The sequence below is a fragment of the Leptodactylus fuscus genome, chromosome 4 (assembly GCF_031893055.1).
Source record: "Leptodactylus fuscus isolate aLepFus1 chromosome 4, aLepFus1.hap2, whole genome shotgun sequence".
Classification (NCBI taxonomy): Eukaryota; Metazoa; Chordata; class Amphibia; order Anura; family Leptodactylidae; genus Leptodactylus; species Leptodactylus fuscus.
The window spans coordinates 187,960,107-187,977,947 of record NC_134268.1 but is presented as its reverse complement, the minus strand read 5'-3'; the positions used below and the strand labels follow the sequence as shown (position 1 = coordinate 187,977,947).

At 41.4% G+C, this 17,841-nt stretch overlaps 1 protein-coding gene across 4 annotated transcripts in view; it reads left to right on the top strand.

Annotated features, from left to right (window-relative positions):
• Positions 1-17,841, top strand: part of PRKAG2 (protein kinase AMP-activated non-catalytic subunit gamma 2) — a 186,854-nt gene that overhangs the window by 79,854 nt on the left and 89,159 nt on the right. The window contains exon 1 of one of the 4 annotated variants that reach the window (XM_075271537.1): positions 16,236-16,714. The exons of 2 other annotated variants lie outside the window; for them this stretch is intronic. In XM_075271537.1, coding sequence (XP_075127638.1) covers positions 16,621-16,714 — 94 coding nt within the window. In that variant the 5' untranslated portion in view covers positions 16,236-16,620. Of the gene's footprint in view, positions 1-16,235; positions 16,715-17,841 lie in introns of those variants that run through there. One more of the 4 variants, XM_075271536.1, reaches the window with a different exon arrangement.

Sequence of the window (17,841 nt, the reverse complement as noted above, 5' to 3'; positions counted from 1 at the left end):
ACAAACAGATCACTGTGTACATTGTGACATCACAGCATAGGAAGAAAGTAATGATGCAAATATCTGATAAATGCAGATCCCACTTGTGGACAGTTGGAGGTTCTCTGACCCATCAGATGAGCATCCATTTATTCTCTACCTGGATGCAAATCCCAGAGATGAAACCCACACTTATCGTTTATAGCATATTCTGTGTTGTGAATCCCCCCTAATCTCAATGAACCAAGTACTCGGCAAATCTCTCCAAACATCTGGGAGGCCCCACAACAAGGCGTGACTTCCTTGGAGCCCTAGAAGACTGAGCACAGATTCCAGGTCCAGCAAAATCCACCAGGCTCTCAGTCAAGTTATACATGGTCTAGGTACTTTTTGTGATGAAAAGTGGTGTAGCCAATTAAAAATTTGGGAAGTATGGTGAACCATGGGCAGGACTTGATGAGAGGCATAAATATTCTTCAGCTTAGAAATATGGTTAAACCATAGGATGACCTTTGGTGGTCTCAACCGCAGAGGTTCATTACTATATATCGACAAAACCAAGTCGGGAAGTTGGAGTCGGGAAGGAATTTTTTCCCCTGAAATGGGGCAATTGGCATGAGTCTCATGGGGTTTTTGCCTTCCCCTGGATCAACATTGTAGGGATTGTAGGGTTATAGGTTGGACTTGATGGACTGATGTCTTCATCCAACCTCATCTACTATGTAACTATGTAACAATACACTTGTAGGGTATAGACACACACTACACATTACATTGGTCTCAGGATACAGTATTTTTAGTATAAATTGGTGTTCCATGGAACATTGTAACTTGTACTCTACATAGAATGTAGACAATCCAGATCTGCAGCACATGTGACTAGTTGACTGATCAGCACAGGCCTTGCTGATGAATCCCCTGTATTACTGAATTGCATGCACTGATCAGCTGTCTAATAGCGCCCCCTACAGTACAGCACAGTATTACATGCACTGCTCTGCTCTTGTGTGATCAGTATGTTATACTTTGGTGCCATTTTTCTTTTTATTATTTTGGGTAAGATTTTTGTACTTTGTAGCTTCTTACTAGGACAGGATATAAGGTTGGACATGTTTCAGTATCTCCTTCTATGTAACAAGCCTGGTACCATGTGTCTGGACTTTGGCCTTTTTAGATGTTTAGGCTGTATCCAAACCGCTATGTTTATACGTATTAGGAAAGAGAACAAGCCGTACTTTAACCTGCCGGACAATGTCAATGTACAATCATTTCTTCTTCTAAAAAATAAAACCTGGATTGTGACATGAGGACATGGGATGAAATACCAAGATAACCTTTACAACATCAAACATGGGCGGGTGGCAGCTCATGAAAGCGGGAACACGTGGACTGGTGTTATTTTGTGTTAGCAGTGTGTGGAACATTTTATTCCTTACAGGATAGCCATAGAGGACAGGTCAAGAGCGCAGCTTTTTAAACTCCCCATTGGCGTGTACATCAAGACCCCCAACCCTGGAAGAGATTTATTTTTCAGGCGTGTGAATCAGAGGCAGAACTGAATGCTGGTCCTATGAGAAGAAGGCCATTGTCAGATCCCACCGATAGTGACAGGAGAATATCTAGAAGATACAGGATTTACTGCGTCTTGTCATGATCTAGAGTCAGCCCCAACATTGTTCTGCATGAAGGTTGTCATGGTATAGACTATATCCTGCTGGAATGATGGAATGTTATATCTATCGCTTGTACCGAGACAGGAGCCTGGGCTTCAGGCCAGCAATGAGTATCTCTCGCAACGCCATGGAAGGGAATGCGGTCAAATGTATGTAATGTATACAAAGACTCATATATAACACTTGTGTATATATAGACAATATACTAGGTATATATAGAGTTTATACTGCTCTTTGTGTATGTTAGGATATCTTATACTTTATTTCAACACTATGTATTCATGTTCTTTATAATCTGACAAACAGAACTCTTCTATAAGACGGCTCAGGCCCATTCTGATCATGTCTTATGACTTCTAGACATACATATCCATCATATGTTATTGTGGAATGTATTATGTTCTTCATCTAGGATCCTACTATTATACTACACTGAGCTAATCTCATCTCGGATACCTGCACAGCAGCAGGTCACATAAGGATAATATGCTGGAAGTCATTTAATTAACAAAGCCATAGGCAGGCCAAAGATGCTTTAAAGGGGAACTCCAGCTGAAATCGTATTACGTGAGAGTTACAAAACCTTAAAACATCCATCACAACTGGGACTGAATACAATAAAGTTATTTTTTTGTGTGTGTGTGTGGGGGGGGGGGGGGTTCTAATCACAGCTTTATGACATACTGAATTCAGTACCTGCTGAGACAGAAGACAATTGACCCTTTCGTTTTTTTCATTGTCACATACCAAGCCCTATAACTTTTAAATTTTTCCGTTAACGTAACTATGTTTTCTTACGGGACAAGTTTTAATGTGTTATGTCGTTATTCTGGAGTAGATATATCTCATTGATTAATTTTATTAACTCTTACTATAAAATATAAAAAACAAAAAACTTGCGAGTCTTCAGTAGGTGATACCTTTTTTAATGGCTAACTCATAATGATGACAGAATATAACATTTCGAAGCTTACTCTGGGCTTCTTCTTCAGATATATCTAAAAACACTTTCTGCAGGCTGCTATACTTACTATAAAGGAATGGAAAAGAAAAGAAAAATAACAATTTTGCCATTGCCTTTTTATTCTATAAATTTTATTTGATACCAGTGTAATAAAATCAAACATTTGCAATGCGCTTTTTTTCACACAAGGGACTCAAAGTGCAAGGAGCATTGTGGAGTAGGGGAGTTAGTAGCTGCTATACAGGCGCTCATCCCCAACACCAAGGGTGAGTTGTTTTACCGGTCAGTATATTTTTGGCATGTGAAAGAAACCAGAATACTCAGACGAACTCCAGGCAAACACTGGGAGAACATACACACTCTTTGTAGTTGTTGCCCTTGGTCAGATCCGAACCCAGGACTCCCACAACTGAGCCCAAACTTTTTTTCCACCCAGACCCATAACTTTTTGGTTAATAGAACTGTGCAAAGGATTATATTTTTTAACATATTTTTCTTATACTGTTCAACATACGAGTAAAATAACATTACAATAGTATTGCTTGGGTTTTTAAAGATGTGGTAATACCCAATATGTAAGTTTTTATTTTTTGGGATGAGGGGATTTTTTTCATTATTATAGTTTTTTTTTACTGTAACTTACAATATTCTGATCACTTTTTATAATACAGTGCACTCTGCCAGTCGCTATTGACCGCAGCATCTAAGCGGTTTTGGAGGCCGGGGGCTCCCTTCTGTAGGCATCAGAACCCTTGCGAATAAGATCACAGGGGTCCAGATTGATCACCTCAAGTGTTAGGAGTAGATGCCCAGCTATGAGTATTATTCACATTTGTGATTGACATAGAAAGTCTATAGGCCGGTCACTTATGGGTAAAGGCTTTGTCCAGTTTAGACTAGATATATATTTGCTCTCATATTTTTGGTTCACTGTGCACAGAAAATTGAAGGTAACGACAAAGCCAGATCCATTACAATATGGACACCAATGATGCCTGATGGACTCCATTGACTATAATAAAGTCTGTTGGGTTTCTGTCACGGTGTCTGCCATTTACAGGGAAAATAGAGCAGCATGTTGCACCATTTTTCTACCATATTTGATGGAATGTACAATAGAAATTCCTAATCAAACTTCCATGATAGATGAGAGCATAGTGTTAAACATAGATTGACATAGATCCTTACTGAGATGCTCGGCCTGGTTGTACTTGCGCCTGATACACGACAAGTCCTCAGTCAATAGATTATCAAGACTGTAATATAGTACGCCGGTCTTGATGACTCTACCTCATTGACTTTAAAGGTAAGTTCACACAGAGTTTTTTGGTCAGGATTTTGAGGCTGTATCCACCTCGGAATCCTGACCAAAAAGAAGACTCCCATTGAAATCAATGGGAGACGGTCAGGTCTTTTTTCTGGGAGCCAGTTTGTTCTGGCTCCCGGAAAAAGAAGCGAGATGCTCGTTTTCCATGTGGAGTCACCTCACGATTTGGCCTGAAGACACTCCCTCCTCCGATCTAGGCCCATTGGGCCTATTACAGAGCATAGTGCACGACTGGATTCCGGTGCAGTGCACTGGCTTTCAGTCACGGCTCCCGATTTTTGATCCGGAACCTGAGGGCCCCTTCACACTACTGATACGCTGCCTGATTCTGAACGTTAAGACATTGTCAGAATCAGCGCGTATAAAGCAGATCCCATTCATTGCAATGGGAGCTGGCATACGAGCGCTCCCCATTGAAATGAATGGGCTGCTTTTTACTCTACGAGCGCTCCCATTGAAGTGAACAGGAAGCGCTTACGTGTACGCCTCGCCGTGTGAAGGGGCCTGGCGCTCGGCTCAGTCCGAGCCGTACACGTGAGCGCTTCCCATTCACTTCAATGGGAGCACTCGTAGAGTAAAAAGCAGCCCATTCATTTCAATGAGGAGTGCTCGTATGCCGGCTCCCCATTGAAATTAATGGGATCTGCTTTATACGCGCTGATTCTGACAGTGTTTTAACGTTCAGAATCAGGCAGCGTATCAGTAGTGTGAAGGGGCCCTGAGGCAGCCTCCGCCTCAGGTTCCGGACCAAAATTCCCCGTGTGAACTTACCCTAATAGAAACTGTGTAATGTTCTCTTTCATTTGTGATTGTGCTACAGGGAAATTTTCTCACTGGCACCAACAGATCTCTGGATCCCGTTAGGGAGTTCTCTAGTTATTCTTTTATTCTCAAGACACCTTTAGTAGTAGAAAACCTCTTTAAATATATTGAAATAGCAAATTCTATGATTTTCCTACTGATCATTCTGAACATGGTAGATCTAGTTTTACTTGCCCCGTCAGGGAAATTCTAGTTTTTCTGATGAGAACTGCAGATAATTTCGAAGTACATCTGATAAATTTCAGATTTCAGTAATAGGAACTTTGCCCTAAAACTTCATTTTGTGACTCTCACAGCTAGATGACTGAGGGATATACAGCTGATATATCTGTGGCCAGCTGATTTATAGTCCATGTCCCTAATCTCTCCTTCAGCCAGAGCAGCATTCACTGCAGAACACAAACTTTTAAATGGGCCTTCTATAGGTCCCTAAAGATCCTTAATTCCTGATACCTGGACAAAAATGACTGTATTTTCCATTGGTAACCTTTTTGTATTATTTCCGACTTGATGACATATTATTATTATTATTATTATTATTATTATTACACCATTATATCCATGGTGCTGCACATTATTGTATTATATCCCTGTTCCTGGACATTATTATAATATTTTCATGATGCTGTAAAATATTATATTCATTCCATGCATGGTGCTATATATTATTATATAATCCCATGGTGCTGTATATTATTATATTATTTTCATGGTGTTTTACATTTGAGGGTTTACATACAGTACACAAAATATACAAAACAAATACAATGTTAACAGTGATCAACTGGAACAGGATTGAGGGCCCTTCCCGCAAGTGCTCACAATAGATAGAGACAGTAGGTAAGGGGAGAGTTATTATTTTTGTTTGCTTCTTAAAATGTCCAATAAACTTTAGATTCACTAGTTTAATAATGAAATATCCTAGAAAATAATTATTGTAAATTTTCTGCTATGTTTACATTTGCCCCGCAGTGTTCATTGTTCTGTTCCACCGATAATATAGAGTAGACGTGATATAGAGTATGACCACTGACATAATATAGTAGACGTGATGTAAAAGTATCTTGTACATGTCTGGTATAATGCTGTATCATCTCCTCGACCGTCAAAAAATGAACTATTACAACTAGAGATGAGCGAACACTAAAATGTTCGAGGTTCGAAATTCGATTCGAACAGCCGCTCACTGTTCGAGTGTTCGAATGGGTTTCGAACCCCATTATAGTCTATGGGGAACATATACTCGTTAAGGGGGAAACCCAAATTCGTGTCTGGAGGGTCACCAAGTCCACTATGACACCCCAGGAAATGATACCAACACCCTGGAATGACACTGGGACAGCAGGGGAAGCATGTCTGGGGGCATAAAAGTCACTTTATTTCATGGAAATCCCTGTCAGTTTGCGATTTTCGCAAGCTAACTTTTCCCCATAGAAATGCATTGGCCAGTGCTGATTGGCCAGAGTACGGAATTCGACCAATCAGCGCTGGCTCTGCTGGAGGAGGCGGAGTCTAAGATCGCTCCACACCAGTCTCCATTCAGGTCCGACCTTAGACTCCGCCTCCTCCGGCAGAGCCAGCGCTGATTGGCCGAAGGCTGGCCAATGCATTCCTATGCGAATGCAGAGACTTAGCAGTGCTGAGTCAGTTTTGCTCAACTACACATCTGATGCACACTCGGCACTGCTACATCAGATGTAGCAATCTGATGTAGCAGAGCCGAGGGTGCACTAGAACCCCTGTGCAAACTCAGTTCACGCTAATAGAATGCATTGGCCAGCGCTGATTGGCCAATGCATTCTATTAGCCCGATGAAGTAGAGCTGAATGTGTGTGCTAAGCACACACATTCAGCTCTACTTCATCGGGCTAATAGAATGCATTGGCCAGCGCTGATTGGCCAGAGTACGGAACTCGACCAATCAGCGCTGGCTCTGCTGGAGGAGGCGGAGTCTAAGATCGCTCCACACCAGTCTCCATTCAGGTCCGACCTTAGACTCCGCCTCCTCCAGCAGAGCCAGCGCTGATTGGCCGAATTCCGTACTCTGGCCAATCAGCACTGGCTAATGCATTGTATTGGCGTGATGAAGCAGTGCTGAATGTGTGTGCTTAGCACACACATTCAGCTCTACTTCATCGGGCTAATAGAATGCATTGGCCAATCAGCGCTGGCCAATGCATTCTATTAGCTTGATGAAGCAGAGTGTGCACAAGGGTTCAAGCGCACCCTCGGCTCTGATGTAGCAGAGCCGAGGGTGCACAAGGGTTCAAGCGCACCCTCGGCTCTGATGTAGCAGAGCCGAGGCTGCACAAGGGTTCAAGTGCACCCTCGGCTCTGCTACATCAGAGCCGAGGGTGCGCTTGAACCCTTGTGCACACTCTGCTTCATCAAGCTAATAGAATGCATTGGCCAGCGCTGATTGGCCAATGCATTCTATTAGCCCGATGAAGTAGAGCTGAATGTGTGTGCTAAGCACACACATTCAGCACTGCTTCATCACGCCAATACAATGCATTAGCCAGTGCTGATTGGCCAGAGTACGGAATTCGGCCAATCAGCGCTGGCTCTGCTGGAGGAGGCGGAGTCTAAGGTCGGACCTGAATGGAGACTGGTGTGGAGCGATCTTAGACTCCGCCTCCTCCAGCAGAGCCAGCGCTGATTGGTCGAGTTCCGTACTCTGGCCAATCAGCGCTGGCCAATGCATCCCTATGGGAAAAAGTTTATCTCACAAAAATCACAATTACACACCCGATAGAGCCCCAAAAAGTTATTTTTAATAACATCCCCCCCTAAATAAAGGTTATCCCTAGCTATCCCTGCCTGTACAGCTATCCCTGTCTCATAGTCACAAAGTTCACATTCTCATATGACCCGGATTTGAAATCCACTATTCGTCTAAAATGGAGGTCACCTGATTTCGGCAGCCAATGACTTTTTCCAATTTTTTTCAATGCCCCCGGTGTCGTAGTTCCTGTCCCACCTCCCCTGCACTGTTATTGGTGCAAAAAAGGCGCCAGGGAAGGTGGGAGGGGAATCGAATTTTGGCGCACTTTACCACGCGGTGTTCGATTCGATTCGAACATAGTGAACACCCTGATATCCGATCGAACATGTGTTCGATAGAACACTGTTCGCTCATCTCTAATTACAACTCCTTACTGACCAGTTTTAGTACTATCTCTGGATAATCTTGATGATCTGATAAACCAACATCTTTATCGGCTCAAAACAGATCATTTGTATGTGGACTGGTCATCAATAATGGCTTGCAGGGGCTTTGGCCACGGCCATGACAGATAGATTGGCAGCTTAAATGGGGGTTCTCAGGGATTTTTAGAAATGAACCTAGCTGTAGGAAATGTTATAAAAAACCCCACGAGCAGGCTTGTCATACCTGCAGTTACAGTCCTATGAAAAAGTTTGGCCACCCCTATTAATCTTAATCATTTTTAGTTCTAAATATTTTGGTGTTTGCAACAGCCATTTCAGTTTGATATATCTAATAACTGATGGACACAGTAATATTTCAGGATTGAAATGAGGTTTATTGTACTAACAGAAAATGCGCAATATGCATTAAACCAAAATTTGACCGGTGCAAAAATATGGGCACCTCAACAGAAAAGTGACATTAATATTTAGTAGATCCTCCTTTTGCAAAGATAACAGCCTCTAGTCGCTTCCTGTAGCTTTTAATCAGTTCCTGGATCCTGGATGAAGGTATTTTGGACCATTTCTTTCTACAAAACAATTCAAGTTCAGTTAAGTTAGATGGTCGCCGAACATGGACAGCCCGCTCTCAAATGATCTGAAAACAAAGATTGTTCAACATAGTTGTTCAGGGGAAGGATACAAAACGTTGTCTCAGAGATTTAACCTGTCAGTTTCCACTGTGAGGAACATAGTAAGGAAATGGAAGACCACAGGGACAGTTCTTGTTAAGCCCAGAAGTGGCAGGCCAAGAAAAATATCAGAAAGGCAGAGAAGAAGAATGGTGAGAACAGTCAAGGACAATCCACAGACCACCTCCAAAGAGCTGCAGCATCATCTTGCTGCAGATGGTGTCACTGTGCATCAGTCAACTATACAGCGCACTTTGCACAAGGAGAAGCTGTATGGGAGAGTGATGAGAAAGAAGCCGTTTCTGCACGTACGCCACAAATAGAGTTGCCTGAGGTATGCAAAAGCACATTTGGAGAAGCCAACTTCATTTTGGAAACAAAGATTGAGTTGTTTGGTTATAAAAAAAGGCGTTATGCATGGCGTCCAAAAAGAAACAGCATTCCAAGAAAAACACTTGCTACCCACTGTAAAATTTGGTGGAGGTTCCATCATGCTTTGGGGCTGTGTGGCCAATGCCGGCACCGGGAATCTTGTTAAAGTTGAGGGTCGCATGGATTCCACTCAGTATCAGCAGATTCTTGAGAATAATGTTCAAGAATCAGTGACGAAGTTGAAGTTACGCCGGGGATGGATATTTCAGCAAGACAATGATCCAAAACACTGCTCCAAATCCTCAGGCATTCATGCAGAGGAACAATTACAATGTTCTGGAATGGCCATCCCAGTCCCCAGACCTGAATATCATTGAACATCTGTGGGATGATTTGAAGCGGGCTGTCCATGCTCGGCGACCATCTAACTTAACTGAACTTGAATTGTTTGTCCAAAATACCTTTATCCAGGATCCAGGAACTGATTAAAAGCTACAGGAAGCGACTAGAGGCTGTTATCTTTGCAAAAGGAGGATCTACTAAATATTAATGTCACTTTTCTGTTGAGGTGCCCATACTTTTGCACCGGTCAAATTTTGGTTTAATGCATATTGCACATTTTCTGTTAGTACAATAAACCTCATTTCAATCCTGAAATATTACTGTGTCCATCAGTTATTAGATATATCAAACTGAAATGGCTGTTGCAAATACCAAAATATTTAGAACTAAAAATGATTAAGATTAATAGGGGTGCCCAAACTTTTTCATAGGACTGTATATCATAATTAGAGATGAGCGAGTACTATTCGAAATGGCTGTTTTGAACAGCATGCACCCATAAGAATGAATGGAAGTGGCCGGAATGCCGACTTTGTTAACTATGTTATAGTGCAATATAATAGAACATGAGACATAATATAACTGTGGTCACGGTCACACGGTATTGTACCAGGCAGGGTATTTCCATTTATTGCTTCTCTGTTAGTTCTCTCATTTATAACAATATAATTCAATAAATGGGAAGAGCACATGAAAGGAAGAAGGAATATAAGAGGTGTTAGCCACGACCTCCACAAAGAGGAAGTTTTGTGCCCTGTTAATTTTGTAAGAGGGCACCATGCACAAAATCCATCATATGTATACCTGGCCTTATGGATCCAGTGATGTCACAGTGCACAGATGGTCCACACAGTGATGTCATAGAGTAAGGGTGATCTATGGTACATGGACAAATAAGCACAGCAAAATTATAGGAAAAACGTATCATTCACAGTGATGTCATAATATGGGAATAATTTACACAGTGATGTCACAGAACAAAGGGAATATCACAGAACAAGAATAATTAACTGAGTGATGTCCCAGGCAATAGACCACAGTGATGTCACAGTGCGGAGATGATAAACACTGTGATGTCACATTACAGGGATAATAAACACAACACCATAAAACAAGAATAATGCACACGGTGATGTCACAATACAGAGATAATTTACACAGTGATGTCATAGCATGGGAATAATTCACACAGTGATTTCACTGAACAGGGACAACAAACACAACACCATAACACAAGGATAATAAATAAAGTGATGTCACAGTACAGAGATAATAATCACTGTGATGTCACAATATAGACCTAATATATACAGCCCAGTGATAATAACCAATGGTATTCGCTTAGGTGCCAGAGTGGTCTTTGGACCCTCCCTTAAGCCATAAGGCCAACATTCAATAGCAACCTCAGCGTCCCGTTTTGCCTCTCTGTTTCCATATTGAGGGGCAGGTACCAGGGGTGGCACTGTAAATCAAACAGAGAGCTGGTTGTGCCTGCGCTGTACATATCACTTTCCATGAAAGCCTATAGAAATAGTCAGAAAAGCTTGCTTGATTCTTTCCATAACCCTTACAGACTAGAATGGAGGGCACACATACTGGTAACCTTACAATGAAGTTTAGACTGGATGTTGCCACTGTCAGGGATCAAGGGTCTGTTGGGTCTCAGAGGTGGAACCCCCAACTAGTAGGCATTTATAGAGAACCCATTTAAATAATTCCAGGTTCCAAAATCCCCTGAAATAAGTGGGACAAGATGACCAGCTGTAGAAAAGAAATTGTGTTACTTTATCGGATGGTGAAACTGACGCAAGATGTTTTTCAAAGCTGGTCCTCTTCTTAAGCATATACGGTAGTATCTATAGAATGGTTTTCTAAATGAACTGTATCCCTCCATAGGTTCTGGATAACTATGCACGATCCAGCTTTATTGCGGGGAAGAGTGAGGGCCGTTTGTCTGGCTGGTGTGAACAGATACTGTTTTTGAGTCATTGATTTTAATCGCTTCTGTTAATGTTTCTTTAAACAATTGCAGCAGAACAGCATTAGCTGCAGAGAACAGCGAGCCATTAGTAAAAGGTCATTGGGCTGGTTAGAGACTGAGAACACTTATTTTCTCCTCCAGGTATGTGCTAGCGAGTTAAGTGTAAAATCATTAAAGTTCCTTCTAGTCTGAGACCACAAAGTAACTCGGTTCCCAGACGTGCTCTGCTTCTAACTCAACAGACCATCAATTTTTAATCCTTGGCGTTGGTTAAAGTATTGTTGTCTTCCTGTCATTACAGCTATACGTTGATGCGACGTGCTCAGTAGTTGCAACGCTTATGATGAGAATGGGGGATTCAATCTATCATTCTCTCAGTATGTCACTGGGCCTGTCAGAAGTAAAGTCAGTCATATATATATATATATATATATATATATATATTGCTAGTTTTTGACTATCTATACCTTGCAAATAGTTTGCCCCCCTAATCCATTTCTTTTCCAAACTGAACAACCCCAAATTTAAGGTGTAAATAAACTTTAATATTTTTTTTGTCATAATTCAGTAGGGCGGGTATAGGTAACAAACTTTGCAATGTACCTAAAAGAAACGTGTCTGTGTCTTAAACTATTGCTTCTATCTTTACTTCATATCTGAGTGAGTTTGGTTCTGACTCCATACAAAAGCAGTGTAGGTTTGCAATACATTCTATGGAGAGGGAAGGTGGAAGAAGGAGGATAGTAATTCCTGATAACTCAGATGTATTGGGAAAGAGAACTGTCTCTCTTCTTCCTCTCTCTCCATAGACTGCTATTGTACAGATTTAATCAGTGGCAAAAGGATGCAAATAAGTAAATGAGTCAAGAAACAGAAACTTTTCTTTAAGACCTTTTTGCGCATTCCACATTCAACATCACCATAGTCAGGCTGAAGGTTGCGGGACTGGTGGTGGTCAGCATTCCCATTCATTTCAATGGAAGGGTTTGAGATAGCCAAGAGCTGTACTTCGGCTAACTCAAGTGCTCCTACTGAAGTGAATGGGTGCACTAACCACCACCAATCCTGCCCACATTCACCGTGGCTGTGTTCAGGTTAAATGTGGAGCACACAAAAGGTCCTGCTCATTATACATTGCGGAACAATCCCTTTAAGTGCCATGATCATACTCCTCTGCACTTGCTCTAGTTCAACTATTTCCTTGTCTATACAAGTGCCCAAACTTAGGCAACGTTTTCCGTAACTGGTGATGTGTATAGAGGCAGGACTATGCTCTTTTCATGCATCCATGTTCCCCTTGGCAGCACCAGCCTGGCATTGGGTACACATGTCTCCTGTCTTCAAATATATCCAAGTATTGAGAGATAGGACGCAAAATATATCCTCTAAAAACAAAAATTCTATGTCCTAAACCCTTATTAATCATAAATAACATGACAATGGAATATGACATTCTTAGGGACGTCCTGTTAGACGTCTTCTCTTTTCCCTGGTGGCTAGATATTATTATGGGATGGCGGCGCCCACCTGTCACATTACCAATTTGTAATTATTTAATTAGGTGATTAAAATTCTGCCAGCATGTGACCAAGCCAACTGGTTCAGTGGGGCACTGGAGGGGATATTAATCCCATTCTATATATAGTGCACTCACTGATTGATCATGTCCAATTACACCGCTATCATACAGCTCCGACTGACCGAAGAGTCCATGTAGTGACGCACTGCTCCCAGGGCTCGGATTATAGGGCTCATATCATATATTACAAGCTAGTTTTTATAGCACATCTCATGTCTTACCCACGGGAGTTATAACTTATGAATGTAGCCGGGTGGTCTGATGTCTGGGATGATTTACAATAGACGCATTGCTTGAATGTTTTCCATTGCTGAAACAATCTGTCCTTCAGCATTTTGTCTCACATGTATCATTCACTTACATCATGCATTATTCACCGCCTGTCATATTTGATTGTCATGTACTGTAGACTGCCACTTATATCATATTATTACCACAGTATGTATAGTATGTATACATACACACATAGGAAAAATAGGAAGATGGTAGTTGGCAAATTTCACAAAGGCAAAAGAAATTTATGTAAAAATGGAAATTCTGTGAGTAAATAGGGAAATTCCCATGTACTTCTGTAAAGGGCATCAGAAAAGTGAAGTTTGTTCAGTATGACTTGTATAATCCATTAGGTTTACAGACTGAAGCTACATTATATATTTAGGAATGAAGGGATGTAGTTCGATTTGCCAAATTGCATTTGGGCCCGGTGCCCTGCGCCTGTGGTCCGCTTTTAAGAGCTGCATTATGTGATCATTACACCATAGAAGTCAATGGAATTTGCAACCACAAGAGACTTCTATGGAGAGAAAAAGAAAGTTGTTTGGGTGAAATCAGATGACAAGTTGTGCAACACTTCTGCACATCAGGAGCCATATGGCTCTAAAGCCGGTTGCCCCTTTAATTTTATGAATAGGGGTCACGGAAGCAAGGCCGCAAAATCGGACAGGAATAGGACCCGTTCCATATTTTATGGCCTGGACTGTCGGCCCGCACATGTGATCATGTAATTTACAGTCATGTGTACAGGCCCATAGAAATGAATGGGTGAGTGTCCGCAAGGGGGCTAACATTGGGAATGTGTCTCCATATACGAGGATGTGCTCATATTCGCTAATGTAAGCTCTGCTAAAAGCCTAAGAGGTCAACAGAAGTGGCATAACAGATGTTATCAATAAATGGGATTATATATCCATCCATCCATCCATCCTATCTATATGTAGAAGCGGAGCTTTAAGCTTCTGGGTTTATCTGGAGCAGATTTTCACGTAAATACAGTATATATAATGTTATACAAAACTATAGATTATAGTATACACAATATACATTATATTATACTACACTATACATTATATTATACACACTATACATTATATTATACACACTATACATTATATTATACACACTATACATTATATTGTACAACACTTTACATTATATTGTACAACAACACAATAAACTGTAAATATATTTTATATTTATATTTATATTTTATACTACCAAATAAAATGATGCATGTCTTTAAAGGAACTTTAGGCTGGGGCCTCATGTTGCGAAAACACAGTGTATGCCGTGGCAAAAAATGCTGCAAAATGGATGAGATTCTAACTAACGTATATACTTGAGTATAAGCCGTCCCGAATATAAGCCGAGGCCCCTAATTTTACCACAAAAAACTGGGAAAACTTATTGACTCGAGTATAAGCCGAGGGGGAGAAATGCAGCAGATACTGGAAAACTTCAAAAATTAAAATGGTCGGAGTTTTTGGGGTGCAGTAGTTGCTGAGTGCTGGGGAAGGGGAGGGGGTGTTTTGGTTGTCTGTCTGCCCCTTCCCTGTGCTTGAGGACTGTTTTTTTTCCCCCCACTTGGAATTCAGCCTGGCTGAATATAGGGTATCTGCAGTGCTCCTATTAACACTTTCCCGACAGAACAGGAGCACTGCAGATACCCTATATTCAGTAGACCGGGCACTGTCAGACACAGGGATACCTAATGTGTATGTGTTTCACAGTCATTTTATACTTTTATATGTATTCTAGAGAAAGGAGGGATTTAGAACTTTTATTTACTTTATTTTTTTATTATATTTTTTTAAAGCTTTTTTTTCACTATTTTATGGGAGATTCTATATATTATTATTGTGGCTGGTCATAGACCACCCCCCTTCCTCCCAAAAGAAATTTTTTTTTTGTTTGTTTTGCTTGACTCGCGTATAAGCCGAGGGGAGCTTTTTCAGCACAAAAACTGTGCTGAAAAATTTGGCTTATGCTCGAGTATATACGGTAATCCCATCCACACATTGCAGAAAAAAATCTGCAGCAGACTAGCTGCGATTTTTAAAAACACATGCATTTTTTGAAAATCGTGGCATATCAATTACACCTGCGAAAACGCGTTTTCCATGTAGGTATAATAGGGGCTGAAGGTCCACACAGGAAAATTGTGTGAAAATACAATAAAATACACTGTGTAAAAAAAAAAACACGATTTTTGCGGTTTGGTTTTGAAAATCACAGCATGTCAATTATACTTAAGGAAACGCCAGCCCGCAGGGGTTTTTCCCGCGGTGCTTTTTTGCTGCGGAACGCCACATGGGGCCTTAGCCTAAAAGTGTACTGAGCAGAATTCATGGAAGGAAAAGGGCAAAGGTCACACCAAATATTGATGGGATTTAGATTTATTTTTTTTTATTGACAAAATGAAACTATTGACAGCATTCTTACTGTGCGGCTTTATTTTTCCTCCTTCGCAGCTATTGCACCGCACTGTGTGTACTGTGTATGCTGTGTGTGTGTGTGTGTGTGTGTGTGTCCTGGGATATCCTTTTCCATCCCTGACCTACCAGCTGTAAGACTGAAGGGGTTACGCCAAGTCCCAAGGTCACATACCATAGCATTATGTCCTGGAATGACAATGCTACCAGTGCACAATGTTACCGATTACCCTTTCCCAATGAATGAATGAATGAATGAGTGCGCACCTTAGGCACTCAGGTACCTGCAAAAAAAAGGAAGAAAACGTGCACTGAAAAAGATTGCACACCCAGTGCTGTGAGGGTTAACCGTTGCATTAATATCTAGGTTCTTAGTTAATCCCCAGGCCTTTCACTTTCGGAGGGAGAGCATTTTCTATTTTGAATGATCATGCTGTAGTGACATGTGGGTCTGCTGGTGACTGGAGAGCACTTGATATGAACCCGTAACCAGCATATGCTTGCCTGCTTCAGCAAAGGGCCCAGAGCACGAGTCAAAATAGCAGCGTGATGTCACATTATAATGAGAATGTGCTCCGGCCAATTGGTGCCAAGAATTGTCTGGACAAGGGTGGATTCCTTTTACAGTCTTTTTAAAGAGACATTATTCACAACCCGCACATGACAATCCCCTGCCTGGCTTTCCTGATGTGGAATTTTATAAAAGGAGTCTTATCAGTCGACACTGACCTTCCCCAAGCAGGAAGATCTTGTATGGTATCTGCAGCCTGTTTCACCACTTAAGGAGAAGAATTCAGTGTGTGAGTTGCAGATCTATAGCCGAGCCTGCGATGCAGCCTGCCTGCCAGATTCTCCACGCCACTTCCTAAACTCCAAGAAGTCAATCCACAAGTGGATTTCTCCACGTTCTCCAATTTTTGCCTTTTTCCCTCATTTATATACGGCGTAGATTTTGGCACTTTTTATATTGTATTTCTTTTTGGTTTTGTATTGGATATGATCTGCTGAAGTAGCATTACTCACTGCCCCTGATGAAGCGTTTTGGCAGTCTGAGAGGTAGCAAGAAACGAAAGGATCAGGGACGGGGCGCAGAGAGACGTCAATCAGAACCCCATGGACTCCTAGGTACGATATAAACACCTTCTTGTGTTAAGGTTTTGCATATACAAATTTACTTTGGCTTCATAATATACCTTGTGCAGACAGTTCTTTCTATGTCTACTCTTATCTGCCAATATAATACAAAGATATTTGCCGTGCAATTGCAAACTAGAACAATCTTGCACATATGTTAAGAGCAGAGAAGTAGATGGATGGATAGATAGGTAGATAGGCAGATGGGCTTACACAATTTGATCAAAATGTGGACCAAGAACCTCATTTTCATGTATTTTTTTGGTGATAGTGAAGTGCTGTTGCAATGTTGATGTTTACGATAGATAGATAGATAGATAGATAGATAGATAGATAGATAGATAGATAGTGAAACATCACTACGACCACCCAAATTTGCTTTAAAATGTATTCTGCAAGGAAGGTAGTCTTCACAAAGCAGACAGCCAGTATGCATAATATATGGTGAAATGCAAAATCTGTATGAATAAGGGGGTGGTCTTCTTCAAAGAGGTGGTCTTTTGGGGAGGTTGCCCTGTAGATAGAGTGTTCATTCATTCATGAAGCACTCAGTACAGAATGATATATTGTATACAGCGTGCAATGATGACATCCAGTGACATAGTGCCTTTGGCGGTTATACAGCACTGCTTTTTTCCCAGGGCTGAGGAGCGCTGCTCCTGTAACTTAAAGTTTCTTTCAAGGCAGTTTTGCAAAGGTTGTGTGGAAGCGATATAGGTTGCTAGGTCACACCAGTGGATACTCCATGCTTTGACACTATGATGGACCCAAAAAAACTAGAGATTATAACTGATGAGATGAGTCACAAATAACCTTACTGATCATATGTCCTATATGTGATATCATAACAACAAAGATTATGATGAAATTAAAGGGATCTTCCCAGTAATGCTATGACTAATGTGGATATGGGATAAGCGTCTGATCACTGGAGGTGAAACTGCTGGGACCTCAAGGGATCACAAGAAGAGGGGTCTAAAAGTGTCCTTATGTGCCGCTATGTGAATAGCGCAGTGATGGCTATGCTGTCGCAGTTCCAGGAGTCCTATAAAAGTAAATAGAGCAGTAGGGCCCTGGGGGGCACTTGCGGGTCCCCATTCTCGTAATCGCGTATAATC